Here is a 22,296-nt window from a genome sequence, read left to right as displayed (position 1 = left end):
ATTTTTATTGCAATCGAATATCCCGAAAAAAAAAGAAGAGTCAGTGTTGAGTGCAACAGGGCCTCGGAACACGTTGGCTTTAATGTTTGTTTCAGCGAAGTTTTTTCTGAGCCGACATCACAAGCACAGAGTTAGCTAACAGCACTGTATCTATATCAAAACTATCATGCATAGAGGTGTGGCTTCTATACTCAATAAAGTGAAAAGGCTTTATTAGAAGAGAAACAAAAACTGCATGCAGTGCCCTTAGAGCAAGTAAATATCTTCATTCAGTGACTTTTGCTTCACCTAATGGGAATTCACTGTCCCCTTATAACTGGTGAAGGTAGTACAAAAACAATTCAGCTATTATCAACACACCCACTGAAAGGAGAGTGCTGGTGATCTCTTTTACATTCCTGTTTTTGAGGTGTTTGCAGCATATTGTTGTAAATTTTAATTTTTGTTCCTAGTGCAAATTACGAAAGGCACAAATTGTGGCTCGTTGAATGTTATGTGGTACTTTTGAATGGACTACGTATTAGGGGTGGCCGATTGATCGACCAACTTTCCGATTAATGCTTTAGTTGCGATTAATTTTTTAATCGGTTGAAGTCGTGAGCAAACCGAAACAGGAGTGCCGCATTGAAATTGTGTGCATGTTGAGATCCATATTTGTGTTCAAATAACCCGCCTGACGTGACAATAGAAAACAATGCAAGTATGCTCAGAGATGACAGCGATTAAAACTGATAGGGCGGAGAAGCATTTTATTATTATAATATTATTTAATGGATATCATTGAAATAATAATTTTAGTCATTTTTTTTAAACAAATGCTACCAATTAATTGATTAATTAAGATTAAAGCTAGCCAGTTAATCGGATTAAAACGTTTAGCCAAAGCCCAGCCCTACAATGTATGCGACCTACAACTTGGGTTTATTCAAAAGGTCAGACAGTGCACATCATTACTACAATATTGTTGTGTGAGGAACAACACTACCACCACACAGGAATTAGAATACGCATGGATAAATTCCACAAAATGGCAGACAGAATGCAAAGGAAGCCAAGTAAACCAGGGGAGGGCATCCACTTATTAAACAGCCATCGGTTCAGTTCTTGTGCAAGATGGATGAAGCCTGCCACTTCTGTGGTATCAAAATAGCTTGTCTCAGTTGCTGCTGCTGCTTCCTTTTTTTTTGCCATGCTATAGGTACTCGGTATGAAATGAAATCATATTTTCTACCACTAAACAAATGTGGTCTTAAGTAGGAACAAAATGCCTGAACTAAAAGCCTGCAACCCTCCTAGTTCCATTTCTTATAGGTGTTTTTGTGTAGACCAGCCACACCAGCAGTGCGAGAATATGAAATTCTGCTTTTGAAGCTGTTTTATTGGAATAGCTTTTAATAGGAACAAATATTTTCAAGTTAAAGTGCCCTCCTAAAGCACCGTTCTCTTGAAAACCCGTTTTGGTTGAGTTGGTCTACGATATTTACAAAATAAATAAAAAAATATCAGCGCTACAAGAACAGCGCACGTAAGGAACGGACGACAAATACACCAGCTGCTTGCCTTTCTCGTCGGTTGTTCTTGTAAAGCGTATATTTTTTCGGCTCCTTCCTCCTGTTTGTTCAAATCTCCTCTTAAGAAATTTGAACATGCGTAAAGCAATTTCAATCTCTGCGAAAGGCGAGGACGGCCTCAGGCGTAAGCTTCGTCCAATGCCACACCATGCTCAAGAAAAGTGCAAGTTCTGGTGCAATCCACAGCTACATCCTCTTTGGAAAGAACTTGATGGCTATGATATAATTCCCCCTTTTCAGGAATGAGTATGCGCACAAGTGGCGTAGATAGAATTCGCACCCGCCGCGGTGGCTCAGTGGCTAAGGAGTTACGCTGCTCAGCACGAGGTTGCGGGTTCGATTCCCGACCGCGGCGGCCGTTTTTCTGATGGAGGCGAAAAGCAAAAACGTCCGTGGGTACGAGATTTCGACCCACGTTAAAGATCCCCAGGTGGTCAAAATAATCCGGAGCCCTCCACTACGGTGCGCCTCATCGCCTGCGTTGCGTCGGTGCGTTAACCCTACAATCGATCAATCAGATGAAATTCGCAAGGCACCAGATGAACTTTCTAATGGTTTGCTCTGCTTTTGGGCAGCTCCACCACCGTAGAGTGTGCATTTAACGGAAGAATTTTATGAAATACGATGCATGAATGGAGAAATGTTTTGTAGGATGCAGACGCCAAACACAATCCATGTACTGGCTATTTGGGTGCATTGGTTGGACACAACAGAAAAAAACTTCTTAGCTGCAATGACAGATATGTAAGACGTGACCCACCCAGCACTCGCGTGTGTGGTAAATTGCTTGCTCATGCCCACTCCTTCTCGCCAATGCAGACATTCAGTTGAAGTGCTAGGCATGAATTCTAGTACAGCAATCTTCGCGGAAGAGAGTGATTTAAAATGAAGCACTCATAATCCCCAACCAAGTACTGAAAAGCATGAAGTCAATATTAAAACATTTTTCCTTCGTCCGCAGTCTCCACAATGTCTTTAGCAACTCACTGCACCTAGCCTAGCTAGGACTTCGTGCTGTGGAAAGCAAAGATTGGCTCGCTTCCGCACGTGCCTGTTCGTTTAGACCAATAAAAATTAAATCACGCAGTTGCAAGCAAGCATCAGCAAAGACCAGGGCCGTAGCCATAATTTTTTTTCGGAAGGAGTTATGGGTTATCGGAAGGCAGGAGTTTTGCCCAAGGGGACACGAATTCTCGCTTAAGCGCTTCCCTGAAAACTTTCGGAGGAGGTTCGAACCCACAATACCCCCCCCCCCTCTCACAACGTTACTGGCAAAGACTGTACCCAAGGTCTGATCAATCTAGCACACACGAATGCTCGAGTTCACGGCCCTGCCACGACACTTTTTTTGTTTGGTTTTGGTGTAGTACGATATCGGTCATCCAATCATTTTATTGGCCTGACACTGGTACTACAACGGAGTTATGGTAAAGTCAGTGACTGCCGAACAGGCAACACGAGCCACACGCTTACAGCAGATACGTGACCCGTTCATCAACCAACAGCTCGACGCAACACTTGACAATCGTGTAAGCACTGTCCACAGCGGCTACGTTGACAGAAACTCGGGCATCAAACAAAACGCCAAAGCGAACCCACCGCTGCAGAAGGGCGCACTTGCGCAATAGTGATAAAAAAACACCTTTCCGCAGTGCTTAGCTTCTCGATGCTATGCGCAGTAACGTTGATGCGCAGTGCCTTCGTGATAAAAGTAAAAACTACAAAAAAAGGCTCACGGCCCAGGGAGTGACGAAAATGTATTTATCACGTGACTTTGGGCTGTGGCGTCACGACCTCGATCTCTTGATGGCCGGTAAGAGCGTCCCACATGGATACAAGCGAAAACGGCGAACGCAGCGAACCGAGCGAGTGCGCGCAGCGAGTGGCGCAGACTTGAAGTTCCGTGACACGGCAGCCCGCAGCGCCCTGTGTAGCGCTCTCGGCGCCAACGGCATGCATGCGTGGAGCTGGTGCACTCTGCCACCCTGCCACGGCCGGTTTGGACGCGCTCGAGCTCGCACGGGAGTCGCAAGCGACACCCGCGCCACCGCTGGGGGCCGATGTATTGCGGGAAAGCCTGCCGCATGCCTAAGGCGATCGAAAAATCCGGCGCGGGGGAGTTGGAAAAATCCCGTAATCATAATCACCAGCCTTCTCTGCGCCCACTGCTGGGCAAAGGCCCCTCCCATTAATCTCCAATTACCCCGGTCCTGTCGATATATCCATTATGAGCAAAATTGCGTTAGATATAAAAAGTTTAAAATGCATGTAATTTTTATCAGAATTACACAATGGTTTGATATAGGCAATATTTCGAAATATCCGTGTTTGATATAAGCGGGTTATACTGTAGCCGGTAATATGTTTCTAGAACGCTGCCTAATATTTAAGCATAAACGGTTTCTTATGCATCACAAACAGTTCAGGAAGCACCTAATGTTAACCTAAGGAATACAAATGCCCTATGCTGATTGTCCAGTTCAGAAATGTTCTCGACTAAACCCTCCAGCTCACGCCAGAAAGTCACTGTTTTGGGTTTATCGTTCGTGTAAAGCAAATTCAAGCGCCATGATTCTTGAACCAAAAGGTCAGGAAGTTAGAAAGTGAACTTCTAGTCACGTGCAAACCCTTAACTGCAAGTTAAATCGCAGAATAGTCAAGCGTGAGTACTGCGCGATCGTTCCCAATGCTTCCAATATCCAGTCTGGTCGAAGGGTGTCCTCCTTTGTAGTCACAAAAAGCGCGACCAATCAGAGACGTCAAAGACGAAGAGCGCGCGTCTTTTAAACGGGCGCGTGCGTTTTGCAAGATAAATGACGGTCGGACTCATGTATGATAAAATTCAATGTGATATTCGGAGTCAGTGTGCGAAAAGTATATAAGCCCCTCTAACTCGATTTTTTTTTTCTAAAGCGCTTCAGCTTCTCTGTAAAAGGCGCAGCATTAGGATAGCAACATCAGTCATGGGATTCTGACAAGGTCATCCAAACGCTTGCCTCTACAGGTTTTATCTCGTAACTGTGTCAGGTTCAGCATTCCTCCATCTTAGCACCTGGAACACTCGCGCCTCTGTCTCGCGGATCGTGCTCAAATCACAAATGTACGAGCGCAAACAGCACCAGACCCGACAGCTGCGCATTCCGCGCACCTACACGCAGCCGGGCGAGTTGCATATTGCATAGTCAACGCAAGAAGAATTTTCCGCATCATAGGCCGGCTGTCATCGACCTGCAGGCAGTGAAGATGAACAACCAAAGCCTGCGCGTTCCCTCATTGTCACCGCGCACACACGTGTCTTTCCTGGCAGAGCAGCGGAAGCACGCTGCGTCCTTTCGCTCGAGGTGCCGGAACGAAGCCACGTCGCTTCCGGCCGCTGTGCCAGCGGCCGCACCCTCGTTTACGGTACGGATGACAGCTGTGCACACGCGGATGCCTACCGACAGCATGCATGAGCGCAGTTTGTGCCGTCGGCAACGGGGCAGCTGAAGGAGCAGCGGCGTGCTGTTTTGACGTCACGCCGGCCAGTCTTATCGGCCCTAATGATCCCTCGCGCAATTTCTCCCGTGTGTCATCCAGCAATCTAGATTGTGGGCCTGTCTTTCGACCGCGTGATTTTGGTTTGTTTGCATGGCTAGAGGCCAAAGTGAGACGGGGAAACCCTAAAAGTGCGCGCTGCAAGACGAATAACTGCGTGATGCATGTGGGCAACTGAGGACGAGATTTCGGTGGCCGCGATTTGCAGGGAAGTGGCGGAAAAACGGACAAGGTGTGGTTTGAGCGCTGTTGTGAAGCTTCAGCGGCGTTCACCGAGAACAGCGTGCAAGTTACGCGTGTTCCTGCACCATTTCGTTTCCTAGAACGCTTTCTTCATCATCGCTCACCTACGAAGACGCAAAGGTATCGCTTGGTCTATTGGAAGTGCGGTTAGCGCCATCAGCGTTGTGTGCGACTGCTACGAATATGCTTTTCCCGACCTTTTTTTGTGTTTACAATTGTGCCCTCGTGGTGAATTCTGACAAGAGAGAACTTTCGTCGGAACGTGCTTTCTCCACGGAAACTACGGTAATGCGCACAAGGGGTGCTCTCAGTTCGGAATTTGTGCGCTTCGCTTGAGTACTAACTGACGCCGTGCTCGTTGAAGGCGATCACCTGTGTTGATTATTAGAAATCATGGCGGAACATTCGTGCTGTCCCCCACGGCGGCTACATCCAATCGACGGTATCGGAGGCAAGGTAAGCGGTGTATTCCTTTGTTCTGGAAGAACCGATGTTGCGTTGATACGTCCGTCGTTGCTCTCAAGTTTCGACAACCTCTAGAAACGGGTCCGTTAAAATATGAGCTTTGGTGGGAGGGACTGGCGATTTGTTTACTATGGCAAAATATGAGTGACGAAAATCTAAACCGATTGCCGCGCATATTTGTTACAGAACTTTTACGCCGTGCGGCATGTGTATTATACACCAGCTGCGACTCAATAATGTAGCTTGTTTCCTGTCCTTTATTATGTGAACAGCGTTTTCTTGGCGTTACATGGCAGTGAGCACATTTAAAATTGTAATTTTTTTGGCTAAAGTTACCAGGTGTACGTAGCGGTGGACTGTTTTTCACGCGAAGCCTTCTACGCCTCACTGACGGCCTTCGATGTCCCACCAGAAAGAGCTGCAGGAAAGCGTGCTTTACAAAAGGGGCTTCACACAAAGATGACGGTTACCGAAGGCGCATGAAGCGCATCAAGAAAAAAAAAACGCTTCCCGTAGTCGGATTGAAACCTGGATCCCTGGCGTTATGAATCCAACGGCTATCACCGAAGCCAACGGTCGAAGCAGTTTGGATTTTGCCATTTGACTTTAACTAAGCTTGCATGGAAGAAAGCTTCGCGTTGTAACCATCTTTCTCATAAAAACGGGGCTCTGATTTTTCCTTACAGGTTCATTAGGCACTACATCACGGGAATCCTCAAATTAGCTCGGTAAGGTCATGGAGTGACCAATGTGTTGTGTGCCGGGGGTTTGCCATCCTGCCGAGAAAGTTCTTTTTTTTTTATTAAGCGAGAAACTACGCAGGTATGAAGTAGCCTACCAGCACTCTATTACATTCACCAGTTGGTACTGTGGGGCTCACACTTAAAGGGAGGGAACACGGGAGGGCGTGTCTGCAGCTGCTACTAGAGAATCCTAACGGCGCTGCGTGGAAACATAACACCGGAGAGAGTATCACCAATCGCGCGCATCACGTCATGGGTGCAGCCGCGCGCCGTCTGTTTTCCGCCGGCTCTAAAGCTGTCTAAATGTCTAAGGCCGTGAAAGACGAGAAACAATCGTATGACACTGAAATACTTTAGTGCTGTTTCTACCATCAGTGTTGATGCAGTACAGTAAGAAGCAATTACTATTCATCCCTACTACGTGGGTCACCAGGTTGCAGCCCCATCTATTGGCACCATTTGCGGAGCACGTCGTCACAGCATAGCCGCGGTCATAACGACAAGCAACCTCGTTTAAAATGGCGGCTCTTATAAAATTCAGGTTCTTGAGCATGACATCGATAGCAAATGAACATCGCTGGCGCGCACCTAGCTCGCTCAATAGCAATATATCTTGACCTGATCAATTCATTAATTGATGCAAATAAACGCATAATAAAAATTGGGTTCATTGGCGCCTCGTGCCATTGCAGGCGCTGGCATGGGCCATGCGAACTTAAAGCAAAAAAAAAAAAGGAATCCATCTCGCCCTGCGAAAGCGGATGTCAACCGCAGCTGCTGTAGACCAATAGACATGCTGATGGGGGAGGGTGTGAATTGTTCCTGGTTGTCTCGGCGGTCATCTTGCTTGCACTCGGCTTCTCTGGAAGCAAATTCGGGGCCCTGACGCATGCTCTCGGCATCTTGGGTGAGAGCTGGTGGGTTCTGCCTTGCTTGACGGATGTGCGAGCGTCAACTCCCACCCCTTTTCAGAGCATCTGCAAACCTAATCTTTACCAGAACACATGGGGGTGGGGGTTCCCATTATTCACCGCCACCTTATCATCCGTCCGTTTCTATGCTTGATTTGTGTTTTTTTTTTCTGTATACGAATACTGAACTCTATGTGGCAAGCCTGGTTCGCCTTACGCATGCGCTCGGCGTCTTGGGCGAGAACTGCGGGGTGCAGTCTAGGTTTTTTGTTTACGACTGAAACTTTTCCGACCTACCAGAGGCGAACAGCTTCACTTAAAAAAAAAAAAGAAGCACAATATTTGCTCCGGCTCATGGCCAATACAAAGTTGACTTCTTCTTCAGCACCAGGAGCGCTCAAGTAGCAGACGACACGTGGCTGCCCCAATTACAGAATGCGCGCAAGAGTGCATACTCTCCCGGCTTCCGCAAAAGCGCATGAGCGCTGTTTTGGCTCAAGGTTGTTAGGATGCTCAGGTAGCAGATCCACCCGCGCGCTCCGGTGTGTTCTCTAAGCGTGTACATGCATACATACAGTAAAAGCTCCTTAATTCGAACTCTAAGGGGGACCATAAAATTCTTCGAATTAAGCAGAGTTCGAATTATGCGGGCGGGAGCTAGATTAAATGGACATCGCGCCACACTGCGGCGGGGAAACGCAAAGAAGCTACTTCTGGACTTGTTATTGCGTATTAGACGCTTCTACACGTTTGTTGCCCACGCCACATGATCGCAGGTCGAAACTAGCGACCGCGGCACAAATAAAACTTGAGACGTCATGCGCCGAACGACTGACGCTGCGGTGTAGCAGCATAGCGCGCGCGCTGCTACGCGGTTCTTTTTGCTGTAGCGAGAGCTACAATCACTACAATGGCCGTGCTCTCGCCGTTTCACTGTGACCGGTGGCCCCACCGCGAGCTGAGCGGTTCCCTAGTTGGCAGAAATTCCTAGAAAACCTGCGGCGGCTAGGGAACGTAGCGATTCTCTAGCCACCACAACAGACAGCGCCGCTCACCGGGCAAAAACAAAAACGAAGATAAAAAACAAGAGAAACTAAAAAATGAAAAATATGAAAAAACGGATTACAGAAGGGGCTCGGTGGGATTCGTAGTCCGATTTCTAAAGTGAGTCGGAGAGACTGAAAGAAGCCATGGTTCGTCGTCGGAACAAAACCAAGAGGACGAAGCGAGCCGAGGAGACGGAGGAAAACCGAGCCGCACGCCTCAAAGTGTCGTAACCGTACATAGAACGAAGCTAAACAATAACATTAACCGTACCTCTCGCTAGCACACTTAGGCATAACTGAGTTAAGCCTCAGTAAATTTTTGTTTAGTTGTTTTTCAGCTGTATAAATTGGATTTGTTTTAAATTTGCAGCACATTGTAATCACTCTGGGCCGACTTCTTCTGGGAGGAGTGATGGGAACCAGGGAGTCCCAGTTTGAATTAACCTTTCTGGATTGCGACTCGTTCGAATTAAGCCCGTACTACATGGAGCGATTCCGCCTGCGAATTCGCTGATGCGGCGCCGCTCGTGCGGCAAAACCACCTTTTTTCGTTTCTGCGGCAAAGTGCCAAACATTTGAAGCGGTCGAGCAAACGCCGCTCGTGCGGCGTGTGCGGCGTAGAGGGGCCGGACCTGCGGCCAATAGGAGCACAGCTCGGCACCACTTGCACGCTTGGAAACCAGATGGCGTTGCTTGTATGAGCGCGACAAAAGCGCGGGCACACCAAAACGTTTGTCTTCTCTGCTGTGTGTGCGTATATTGATAAAGAATTGGCGATTCTTATATAAAACCGCAAATAAACTTATATTTACCGCAAACCAGTCAAAAACAACTTGCCAAGAAAGTAAAATAAAACCACCCTTGTTAAAATCACAACAACCTTTGTTGGTGGCAAACTTAATTCAGCCTGCAAACAAGGCGCATTTGAAATGCGAAAATCGCGGCGTTCGCAGGCCCCATGTAGACGACAATTCCAGGCATTGCGAGCTTCGCAAGTGCGAATGTTCGTTCCAGCGGATTCGCAGGCGAAATTCGCTCCATGTAGAACGGGCTTTAGCCGGAGTTTTCCCACATTGAAATACACAGCGCTGTGCCGGGACCATGGCGTCACTTTGAATTAACTGTAAGTTCGAATCAACCGAGTTCGAAATAACGAGCTTTTACTGTATTGGGGTATGGACATTTTGCTGGCAGCCTTCGTTTTACCTTTCCCGTACTGGACCGGCAGCCGGAAATTTATCTATCCCAGATATTGTGCCGGCTGTATTGCATTTAGTGATTAATGTGTTCAGAATACAACAAACACTATATTTTGCGGGCGCCACCATTGACTCGTCGCGACTACGTGATCATCCTGCCAGCATTTTTTAGAGGCGAAGCTCCTAAAGCCATGGGTCTGTCCATCCCTTGTGTCTCGTGGTACGTGACCGCCGCATGCTTTCGGAGATGTCGCAAAGTGGGCCGCGTTGCACGCGCAAGAACCGGCTGCAACCGGCAGCGCGAACTCGGCACCGGGAGCGCGAGCTTGTCTGTGTTCGCCAACGGAGGCGCGAGCGCACGTGCACTGCGAGGGGGAGATCACGCAAGAGATCACGCCACGAACGCAGGCAGTCGTTCTCGGAGATCGAACGAGACGCAAGGACCTTTGCTCGTTTCCTCTCGTCTTGTTCGGGCACAAGTTCGCCCTAAATAAAAGTTCTTTCTTTACCGTTGTGTCCCATCCTACGTGACAAATTGTGGTGGAGGTGCGGGGTAGTCCTCGATGGTGCGGGGTCTTTCACCAGGTCTGGGCCTGGGAGCATTGACTTCGAAAATAAAAGTTGATTTGTACAATGTACGCACACAGTCTTACGTCTTTCTTAATGATGTAATGGGCGAACTTTCACGGAAGAGCTACGGTTACCGATGATCTCTCCCTCTCGAGCTTCGCCCCACTTATCATATGGCGTGATTTTCTTCCCTTCAGTCGGCACTTTATTATCTCCCGTAGGGGCAAAAGTTGACGCCGCTTTTAATTTCCTCGTTGTTTTACTTAAATATATTCCTGAAGAAGTCAAGGTGTCCGTATTAACATAGGGAAAATGTATATAGCCCAGAGATTTTGTGATGTATGTAACCGGGCTCTAGTACGCAAAAATTTTGCTTGATTGCCGCGTATAAACAGAATTTTGAAAACGTCAGAGTCAATTTTGAATCCTTTAGATTCTATCAATTCTCGATGTGCCGTTATCGAGTTCCCTACGCAACATTTGCCTACACCAAATTTTAGGGTAATGTTTTATAGGCGTCCAAAAAACAACGGAGGGGAACGTTGCGCAGGTTTCAATAAAAGCATCCAGCATTAACGCTCACTGACATACCAGGTGACGTTAGATTTCCAAGTTGAAGGTACTGGTGCGTATTACTCTTCATATTTCAATGCGGTCAGCTTATGGTATGCAACCCCCCGCTCCCCCCCCCCTTGCCGGGTTACCTTATTCAAATTAGAACGTCACAAAGGCGCTCACGTGCTACAGGCGAGTGGCTAATTTCCACAATTGACCGTAGTTACACTAATAGAACTTCAGCGTGCAGTGCTCTATCGCTCGGCATGATGTATCACTATGCTCTATTCTTTTCTTGGGCATTTATTTTTTCTAATCTCATTTTTGCTCTTTCTCCCTTTGTGGACGAGTAGAGTAGCGTACTATACATAGCTTGCAATAATGTCACTTTAGTGGCCACGTTGGAGCACGGGTTGAACGGAAGGCTGTTAACTTAGCTGGCTCTCTAATGTCACGCAGCGCTGTAAATCTGAAAGCCGAACTTCAGAAAAGGCTTTGGTTACGTCACAACCAAGTTACCTATAGAATATAGCATGGGTACTTTTCTTGCTCTTATTATACCATCTTCATTCCCCTCTCTCCTCGAAGACGTTCGTGTTGTTGCTAATCATCATGCAGACCGTCTTCGTGGTATTTATTCGTAATCTCGTGTTGCACGCCTTAATCCAATTGAGTGTAATGCTTTCTTCCATGTAATCTGGTCATGAGCTTTTCAGAGACCGTACTGACAAAAAGTTGACTTGCCCTACGTCGCAATAAAACTGAAGAGGTAGACCAATATTATGGTCGGATGACCTGTTAAGGCAAGTTTCATAACACTGGTGCAGTTCTGCGCGAGCACATAGAGATACGTTTCCTGTATTCGATGGAATTTGGTGTCCTCTTTAAAACTCACGTGCGCTAAACAGTGCTAAAAGCGTTTTTTTTTTCGTTAAAGCATCTGCGCAATAAATGTTCTGTATTTCGGGGAGGGCAAGGCAGCCGACTCCAACAGAAATTTGCCCGAGGGAAAATCTGCATGATGTAGCTTGGTTTATATATATGGTGAGACGTTTGAGCCGGTGGTCAGTCGCTTGCCACACTAACCACCAGCTTACCACGTCTTTTACAGAGCCGCTTGTGCTGTGTACGAGGCTACGCCTTAGAAAGCTTTTCCTTCCCCCCCTGCTTAACGAGCAATTGCTTTGAGACGCCCATGACACAGTACCAGACCAGTTATCAGTTTATTAGTACATGCTGGCATTCAACCAACCCGATCGAACGGAACCATAGGTTGGGCTACAATAGCAGTCATGTTTACGGGCCCCAGCTTTTGGCGGCGGCCGCCACTCGCACGAACCAGTTCCTGTGACGTCATTGGGGCCAGAGAAAAAATACTTGGAAAGAAGTACTCTTTTTATCTCTGTTTCTCATTTATCCATCAACCGTTTAAATTTTTGCATTTCCACTCGCGGCATTATTATCCTTGCGTGGCAATTTTCCCAACAAACAAAACTTGTATTTTGTGGTAAGGTTCCAATTACTATCCGCGTTACTGCCATTACTACCGCTTACTAAAGATTCGCCACCTCCAACTTGATGAAAACACAACACTGTGGGCAGGAGAATTTTTAACCAATTGTTTCCAGACAGCAAAATTAAACAATTATATTTCTAACCAAACACGATCTTCATCTGGCGTCCCTCAGGGGTCAGGCGTAGGTCCTCTTCTAGATTCACTTGATCTGCTTCCGTTTTCCACGCGCCTCAAGTTGGCTCGACTCTTTTTTTCGTGCTTTGTACCACAGTAACACGCCGTTTTCCCAGCTTCATATGTTTCCACCGCTTCATGTCTCAGAACCAGGAGGATCGCATGTTCAAAGTTAGAGCAATTTATGCTACAATAGAAAGATATAAAAACTCTCTTAGTTCTTGCAACCACAGAATAGAATTCGTTGCCACCTCAGAGCACACAACCGTCCCATTCATCATCCTCTTCAGACGCACTCAAAACTTTTCTTGACATTGTTTGATGTCGCGTAAAATTCTGTTTTATTTATTTCATTTTTTGTGCTACAGTGAAGTGTACCGAATGCGATTTCTTGTTTTTTTTTGTTTTTTTAAGCCTCTTTTGAGGGGGCCTTCTGTACCTTCACTGGAGCCTACGAGCGCAAGTGGTGGAGACTATTCCTCGCCTCCCTATTGCGGGGTTCTAATGGCGCGGGCGCAGCTTTGATGTAAACCTCTGTAAATGTAAACCTCTAGTCGTCTCCTGATGCAGGACCCCCCGCGGTGGCTCAGTGGCTAAGGCGTTGCGCTGCTGAGCATGAGGACGCGGGTTCGATTCCCGGCCGTGGCGGCCGCTTTTCTGATGGATGTGAGAAGCGAAAACACCCGTGTGTACGAGATTTCGGCGTACGTTAGAGCTCTGCGTGGGGCCAAAACTTATCCGGAGCCCTCCACAACGGTGCGCCTCATCGCCGACGTTGCGTCGGCGCGTTAAGCCCCGCAATCAATCAACAACAAATCAAACCTCTAGTCTGAAAAACACTCCCTGTGCACCCCGAACCTTGAATCGATGGTGCGCAGCTCAGATTTCGGGGCACCATAAGGATAGCAGGAACAAAGGCGACGGTAGTGAAGCTTCGTGTTATAATGGCCAACCGGCCGCTGTACACATGTGAGGTTCCGCCTTTATCTCTCATTTCGCTTAGGTGAGCTTCTCCGTCGTTGTATATACAACCCACTGCCAAAGCACACTCATTATGCGGCCGTTGCTTCACGCACGGCCAACCAAGCACGCTCGCGCGGAAACCCGGCCTTATCGCGCTTCTGACCTCACACACAGTGTATGATTTGCACGCGTCACTGGTTGCCGCATCTGCGATGAGTTCGCGCCGTCGGATATCGCCTCGCCGCGAACGAAACAAATTTGTTACTCGTTCTGCGCAGGGAACCTGTATTTGGCGCGAGCGTCCCTTCTCGCATTTCTGTCATCTTTGTTGATGTAATATTTTTTTTTCTATTTTGACGAGAACAGACTAATGCTGTAAATGCCTGTGTTCTAGGTCAAACGAACCAGCTGTTTGACGGGGGTCCGTGGTGAAATTATTCCTAGAGTAATCCGAGTCAATTGCACAAATGGTTAATGTTTGGTGAGTAAATGTATTCGTAGGACGTAGGTCGGGCTTAGTGAGGAACTTTCTTTGACCGAGACCTTGTGTGTTACAAACCAGGAAGGTAATCATGCCGGAGGGGCAAATTTCCGTTCCTTTACTTGGACACAGTCGTCGGAACTGTAAAGCAGTTCCCGCATATGCGCAGGCTGTCACACACGCAGCAAGCGAAAACAAGGTTGTCGGTGAATATTGAATTGGATATCGGTGTCGCATATTTCACCTGCTGGGTAAATTGTTGAGCCTGTATGCTGACGTACTTGACGCTTCTAATTTCTGAGCGCATCCAGACGCTGTTTTCGGAACCAGGTTTGAAACGGTACGGGAAGACGACGCCGCACCCTGCCGCCGGTTTCTCACCCCGTTCCTTCTACATACTGTTTTAACGCGATAGCATTATTAGGTTCATTTTTCGAATTTCCCGTGGCCACTAAGCTGTCCGCTATCAGCCGTGATGATCAAGTGTCCGCGGAAATACGTCACCGCTGCCACCTGGAAACTAAGACGAGGCAGCAAGACTCGAGCATCGTTCTGAATATGGAATATGGCGCTAGGGCAAGTGATGTGTGGAAAGGAGGACATTGATGGTACGGCGGGGCGACAGAAAGGACATATATTTTCAGCGGGAGCCGCGCCTGCGCAGTGAAGTTCGTTCAACTCCTCCCAGTCTGTGATAGCATAGAATAGAGACACTCTCGCTAGCCGCGCCAGCAACTGACTCCATTATACAAAGCGTCTCTACACCGGAAGATAAAGAAATATATATTTCGGGTTATTCACGTACCGAAACTACTCCTGGGTTACGAGGCGCGCCGTAGTGGAAGGCTCGGAATTTGTGACCACCTGGCGATCTTTAATTAAAGTGCGCCGAAGTCTAGGCACATGAGCGTTTAAGTTTTCTTCTTAAAATGGCCGCCGCAGCTGGGAACCAAACCCGCGTCCTTAGGCTTAGCAGCGCCACAACTTAGACACAGCCATCCCGGAGTGTTTTCCACCGGACCTGATGCCGGCCCCTACATCGGGTCCCATAACTACAACAGGAAGCAAATGATTAACGTCAGTCTCCCCGAAAACAAAGAAGGCATTGATTATATGCAGAAATTAACTAAAATAAAAGCCAGTAGATAGGGTTTCATCCCATTAATTTTCCAACCACTCTTCAATACCCCCCTGGTTCTGTCTCCGCTGAAAGCTCTGTTCGGCAGACAACGGAAGGCTCCACTTGGCCAAGCTAGGACTCACCCTGAAATGCGTACGGATGTCTTCCCAGATAACAGTCACGATAGTCTGCTCGGCGTGGCTCTAAAGTCAAGCGGCAGAGCCGGACTCCCAGTCGCCTAAAAAGAGAAAATCTTTAACCAATAGCACAACGCCTAACCAGGATATGAGCACAAAAGAAAGAAGAAATGCTCAGGCTCGTTCAGCCACTCATCATGAGCCACATATTGTAGGGTCTGCTGTAGAAGACATGTACCTGCATCGAAGGAAATAAAAGAAACATCATCATTATGGCAGCATTTAAGGCACTCCTCAAAATCGCAATTTTGACTTTGAGGCGAAATGACAACCGGTGGACAACGAGGGTAATGGATTGGACAGCCAGAGACGGCTCTAAATGAAGGGGAATGCCATGAACTCTATGGAGAGATGAAATAACAATATTTGGAGGCACAAAATGGACTCGGGGATCGAAGACGAAGAGCGCTGAAGGTCAGTGGGAAAGGCTGTAGTCCCGAAATCCACTTAGATAGGATGTTGATGGTGACGAAAATGAAGAGGCCCTCAAATAGTCTTCATAACGCTTTTGGATAAATAATGAAAATCATTCTCCTGGCGTCAAGACAGCCGCTAGGAAAACAAATCGGGATGGGCCATCGTATGGGAGAGAGGCACATCCTCTGAAAAAACTCTCCCATACCGAAAACATCGATCGAAACCTGCACACGAACAGGTAATATGGCAGAGTCAGGTTGATTAGAGGAAAGTTTAAAACTCATTTGACCACACTGTAGACCGACCCCAGCATGTACAAAAGTACGAGGCAGCAATATTCGTATTCGACTAGTTAGGGAACCTTTGTGGCTGCATGACCCTTCTACGCAGAGGAACAAAGAAACAGAAGTTGGAGACATCCTCTTCACTATCCGACTAGCTGAAGAATAAAATAGAAGCGTAGACATCACTAGAGACTCTCAAAGGGCATTAGAGTGTTTTCTCCAGGCATAATGCGCAAACGCTTGGGTAATGTACTCCCTTCTAGAATTCAGAAAGCTAACAACGTCATCTCTACGCCCGGACAAAAAAGAAAGGTCTGGAAGTAAACGAGGCACAGACCAAGACGCACGTGAACATATGCGCCATTTTTCGGGCCACCACCACCACTGTGCTCCTTGCGAACACTATATATTCCTCATCATTATAATCATCATCGTCATCGCATTCATCTGGCGTAGCAAGCCAGGCATCTTAGCTCGGCTGACGTTGCCAGTTTTTATTAGATTGTTCTCTCTCTCTCTCTCTCTCTCTCTCTCTCTCTCTCTCTCTCTCTCTCTCTCTCTCTCTCTCTCTCTCTCACTACAGTTCTCTCCAAGCAAAACGCTAAGAACGTCTCCTCATCCTACTCCTTAAAGCAACATTTTTCTCCTTCTTCAAGGGGGCCTCAATGCTTAAGAATCGTGAACCCTGTGCAGGATAAACAGCACAAGTATCTACAAATCTAATGTAGGCGAATATTTTAGGTGTTGAAAATCACACATTAACTTAAAACTCCGGCAAAATCAGGGAAACATCCACCCTCTTCTGCACAACCTAGCCATACCCAACTATATGCTCAGGTGAGAAAAGCTCAAACATCATGTATTTCACTTCTATTGAGACATGGGAGGCCGCTTCGTACAGCTCGTTAGCTCAGGATGAGCGCGACGTGACGAGACGGCAAGGGAAGGGGCTGTCCATTCTGCGCCCTGAACTTCAATATCCATGGTTCACCTTCCAATCATCACTTTATCCCTTATTCCTAAACGCCCCCTACTTCTACCGTAACATAGATCTTGTCTTCCCACCCCCTCTCTCTCACTGCACAAAGAAATAACATTTAGTCCGGTTTATACATCAGATAATAGGCACTTTGAACCACTAATACTAACGCCTCGCTCAAACTGACCAACGCCCCGCATCCGGAACCTTTCATGCTCACATCTTAAGCCAAACAATCGCGGAAGGGACTTGTTTCTCTCTTGGGCCACGGCGATTAGACACCCTCGATGCTAGTACTTCTTCCTTCGCTGACCTTCAGTTCTCTTGAACCATAGATCGCAAACACACCAACTGCGTTGGAAAACGCTCCCCCGCAGTCGAAATGACGCCTTCGCGCCGATCACCTTACGCGTGAAACGTAAATGCCACTTGCAAATTTTTTGCTAGGTATACAGAATAAAGGTTTGAAAAAAAAACTTGGTGTCTAGAGTGCCATCCGACGACAGTCGAATTTTTAAGACTCGGCTGACACAACCCACCACGTCTCGTATGCCGGCACCCAATGGACCTGCGTACCACCTAAATATCTCGGCGTTCCACTCGACTCCTACCAACAAAGCGCCTACTATTAGTGGGGGTGCACTAAAGTGCTTCATAGTTATTCGCAGGCTTTCGTCCAGCATAACCTGCCCATTTTTAAAACGTCTCCGGCATGCAGCATGTTGTTGGCATCAAAATTGGTCTATGTAATGCAAATTCTTAATTGTACTCGGTCACATATGGCCGTCCCATCGGGTTTTCGCAACATTTTTGTGGTCTTCTACAATGGAGCCAATGAGGCGTGCCAACCTTTTTACAGCGGTCTGCGCTGCACTACACTTTGTACGCAGATAGTTGCATGGGTCTTTTTTTTTCGGTACTATACCCACCCTGTTCTGCGCGCTTTTTTGCATGTTAACTTCACTGATGTTTTGCCTAATCTTGTTCTCTCATCAACATTCTCGACAAGACCTTGTTTGTGGGGGTTTAGGTATGAAGTGTACACTTCGATAAGGTTTTTGTTGGTTCGTTTTTTTCGAGAGTATATGTTCACTGCGTCTCCCGTTAATCTCTACAGGGACCTAATTTTCGTGCTTTTCCCAGCCCCACAGAATAGAACTGTTCATTGCAACTTGTCTGAAGAAGATGTGCTCTCACGCGTCCGTAAAATGCCGCTTTATCCCAAAGGTTCTTGGAACTGCACAGCGAACATTCGCCTATTAAGACATGGCTGCACAACCGGAACATTTTTGTGTCTTCGGTAAACTGTCGTCTGTGCGATATATCGAAAAAAATTGAGCACTGATTCATAAATTGTAAGGATGTTATACTATTATGGGACGTCTCCAAAGAACTATTTAGGACGACTTCGAATTGACTCCACATGGTATACGGTATCTCGTCCCACATGCAGACGGTGGTGTGCCACATGATTGTTTTTTTTTCTAATAGCTCTGCATAGTTTATGGAAAACGCAAATGCTGGATAGGCGCGCTGAGCGTATGTTATCTTACTGGGCCCAATTCTTTAAAACCAGAGGCCGTCGTTTTGAAACTACTCGTTAGCGCTATGCAAATGCTTGTGTTCTCCGTTTGGGGCGCCGCTTTCAGGGCCGAAGACAAAGCGAAAAACCCTTAGGGAACCGTGTAACAAGGGCGCAAGCCGACGTGCGGCATTGCAAAAGTGGCATGAAGTATTGCGTTTCGCGTTACAATGCCGCAGGTCGGCTTCCGCTCTTGCCACAGGGCTTCCCTTAGGGGTATTTGCTCTGTCTCCGGCCCTCAAAACGGCGCCCCAAACCGACACACAAGCATTGGCATATCGCTAACACGTCGTTTAAAAACGACGGCCTGTACTTTTAGAGAATTGGGCCCCAGATCACACCTCTGCCAAATGGTCATTAATCTTAAAGGCATCTACGCCCAAAATAATTCTCGTCTTGACTAGTATCCCCTCCTTATTAGTTGTTCACTGTTCTGCCCGTTTTAAACCAAGTGTGCACATTTGTTCACTGTGTTTAGTTTTGTTTTTTATCTTGTTATCAACTCATTTGTATCTGTACATAGTTGTAAATATGTGTTCTAAATATCGTTTCCTACACTGACATGTAGCGCAATAAATACCACGTGGAAAACAAAAAAACAAAAAAAAAGCCGTTAGGGTGTAGAGGTACCGTCTTAGCTTCTCGTTACTAAAGGCGATAGTTCGAGTCCGGTTTGTGCTTCCTATATTTTTTTTACATCTTAAATCTTGATTCTTATGGCGCACGTTAGTTTTTGGTGTTTTAAATATTGTTTTTGCTCCTCAAGTTGTGTAAGCTTATTCTATGTACGGTTACGTTAATGGGGGGGGGGGGGCGAAAAAGTACCAGACGGGGAATTTTTATACCAAACCGCCCGTGAACGTCGCTTTAGTGGAGTGTTTTCAGTACCGTCAGACGACACTCTAGACACGGCCTTGAAAAAAAGTATGTACCCGTACGCTCAAAAAACTTCTAGCAAAACTTCATCCTGTGGTTCTGGTCTATGACAGCTCTTGCACCAATAGTTCTTCTCATGTCTAGTATTCTAAAAAGAACGAGTAGCCCAACGTATATTTCCATTTTCGTTTGTTGAGGCACCCTTACTAATGCCGTTAGGAGAATTCTCCCTTTGTTTCAGTCGTCAGTCTGGGATTTAGTTGGTTGTGCGCACCTTTTTCCCGCCAAAGAAACCGCTTCCTACCAGCTGTTCTAAAATACCATTTATTAAGGCAATATTTATGACACCAAGCAAGAAGCCACGACAGTTTTTCTTGACAGTGTGTTGGTTCTATCTTTTTGCCTTGGTAACATAGAAACTCAGCATGTTATCCAACTTTACGGATTGTGCGAGCGAATCAATGTGATATTTACCGTGCGGAAGTTGTCCGCCGCCTTTGAAATCGCGTTGAGATGGAGCCATAATTACTTCTGCGACGAGTTGAATATATCGTTGCGTATCGCCAACAGCTGTGTCCTGGATAACCTAAGTCTTGCAGCAAATAGGCCTAAATTTAAACGTACAGCTTTACAAACATTACGACAAAGTTTACATTGTGTCCATAACTCCTTGCGTGCGTAAGTAGTCCCAGCGTAATATGCATGAATACTCGTAGCTGACGGTGAGGATTGCCTGCTAACGTTTTGTATAGCTATGATAATTTGAATTGCTGTAGGAAATGTTAGCCCTTCCTGTTGTTTGGCGAAACGCACGGAGTAACCTGCCTGTCATACGTCTTGTTTTTCGGAGGGTTTTTTGTATACCTTCGGGTTGACTGCTGGATGTTATTGCATCAAGGAAACGTCAACCAAAATCTTTGCAGATATTCGAAATCTCTCACAAACCACAAGCGACCATTCCCTGAAATAATACCCATGCTCCGTACTGTGCAAACCGGGTGCTACTCTTTTATGTGCAAAACGTTAAAAACAGAGCCTGTTTGAAGTGACCCGCGCAAGCTTTTTGAGTGAAATACGTTTCTTTTGTGCCTCAAAAGGCTTTTTAGTCATTAAGCACACTACAAAAGTTATTCCGCATTCAAAGCGATGTATAAACGTACAATCTACGCCTTATTTCTTCTATGAGGCCACGCTACTACCGAATAAATGGCGTCATAAACGGCTACCTAGAAACATCATACGTAACGGAGTGTCCCATTACGTTCTGTCTCGCTTTCTTATCTTCACTCAACGCAGGTCGATTTAACAAGTTTCGGGGTCGAAGAGCACGAGGATGGCCACGCTGCCTGTGACATCAGCGGCACTTTTGTACGCTCCAATGAGATTGAAACCACCGCCAATGCCACACTCAACGAAGGCACTGAAACCTCTTCGCCGTCACCTGCAGAAAACTGTGTGGCAACCTACTCAGTGGTTTCAACGACGCTGGTTCCCACAACCACCACAAATGAAGAAGTCTCATCTGGCCAGGAGGTGTGCGTAAGTGGATTCTTCTTTTTCTTCAGCGCATGAAGTATGGTGCACACAATAATATGCATTGAACCACACCAAGGGTTCATCGGACATCCTTCAAAATGACAACTCTGCAGGGATAAGTTGGCTTATTTCTGTCAGATTGATCACTTGTGAGTTTTTTTTAAAGCTCAGTGTAATTCTTTTAGGGCTGTAGGTGTGGGCTATACGACGTAAGACAAATTGTAAAATATGTAAGCTGCTACCCACGTGTAATTAGTTCAGTTGAGAAAAACTGTCGGCCCAGCCATGCGCCAACTATAGTACTTTATTCGCACGCGCTTTACGAACAGAGTGCGATTTGCGCACTACTTTGTTGAGGCTTCATCTTCCGAGTTTCGGGTGGCCAGCCTTTCGAATGGAGAAGCGATTAAAACGCAGGGCCTTTGTCCGCGTGTAGTATTATGTGTGGGCTTCCTTGGTGGCGTGTGAAACTCACTTGTAATGTGTTGTAGAGGCGCCCAGTGCACCATTATACCTTATCATGATGCTAGCGCAGCTAAAAACGTTTATAATGAGATATATCCACCAACTACAGGACCTTGTAATTTGTTTCTCCACATTGGGCCTCTTGATACCTGTACTGTTAAAACTGAGCGACTGCGGTCCTAGGCGAAGGTTGCGGGTACCACTGTATAAACATACCAAGAATAAGTTAGTTTTCGCTCTCTTTCTTCCTTTCTTTATTTGCTCCTTTTCTTCCTTGTTTCATTGTTTCTTTCTTTTTCCCTTTCGTGATTTCTTTATTTTTTTGTTCTTTATGTCTTTGTTTACTCCTTTCTTTGCTTGTATTCTTGTTTTCCTCGTTGTTTCTCTCATTCCTTCTTTCTTTCTGGTTACAGAAATCTGACCTTTTCAAATGATAAGAATCTAGACTTTACAATAAACTTTCGATGAGTGGGGAAATTTCGGCTCATGCTAAAGACCCCTACACGGTTAAAATTAACCCGGAACAATCCAGTACGGTGCGCTTCCTAGCGAATGTTTAGCTTGGGCGCGTAAAACTCCCCAAAATTTGACTGAGTCATAAAGCTCGCACGTGAAAATTTCCAAATCCCAACGAAGAACTCCCAGGAGAGGAATTGTAAAAGAATAAACCCTATGTACGAAGCAATATAAAAGTAAGTATAGAGGCAAATTGTACACTCCAATCAAGGCACATAGTTTATTTCAAGAACTCTTTACTCCTGAGAAGGATGCCAGAATACGAAGTGTTTTACAGCCAAGTTCATCATACAGTCTTCATGGCGTTCAAATAGCGCCTCTGGTCCTGCCCAGCAAAGTTTGCTTGGCAAGAC

The 22,296-nt window shown here is 46.5% G+C and overlaps 1 protein-coding gene across 6 annotated transcripts in view; it reads left to right on the top strand.

The window, feature by feature from the left end:
- Positions 1–4,884: 4,884 nt before the first annotated feature.
- LOC144146937 (uncharacterized) overlaps positions 4,885–22,296 on the top strand; it is a 60,872-nt gene continuing 43,460 nt past the window's right edge. For 2 of the 6 annotated variants that reach the window (XM_077678901.1, XM_077678900.1), the window contains exons 1-2: positions 4,890–5,804; positions 20,723–20,965. In XM_077678901.1, coding sequence (XP_077535027.1) covers positions 5,742–5,804; positions 20,723–20,965 — 306 coding nt within the window. In that variant the 5' untranslated portion in view covers positions 4,890–5,741. Of the gene's footprint in view, positions 5,805–20,722; positions 20,966–22,296 lie in introns of all 6 variants that reach the window. The other 4 variants (XM_077678897.1, XM_077678898.1, XM_077678899.1 and 1 more) reach the window with 4 other exon arrangements.

Source organism: Haemaphysalis longicornis, unplaced genomic scaffold (genome assembly GCF_048455015.1).
Source record: "Haemaphysalis longicornis isolate Haplotype H1 unplaced genomic scaffold, Haemaphysalis longicornis Haplotype H1 scaffold_7, whole genome shotgun sequence".
Classification (NCBI taxonomy): domain Eukaryota; kingdom Metazoa; phylum Arthropoda; class Arachnida; order Ixodida; family Ixodidae; genus Haemaphysalis; species Haemaphysalis longicornis.
The sequence above is the reverse complement of the archived record's forward strand: the minus strand, read 5'-3'. Positions and strand labels throughout refer to the sequence as shown.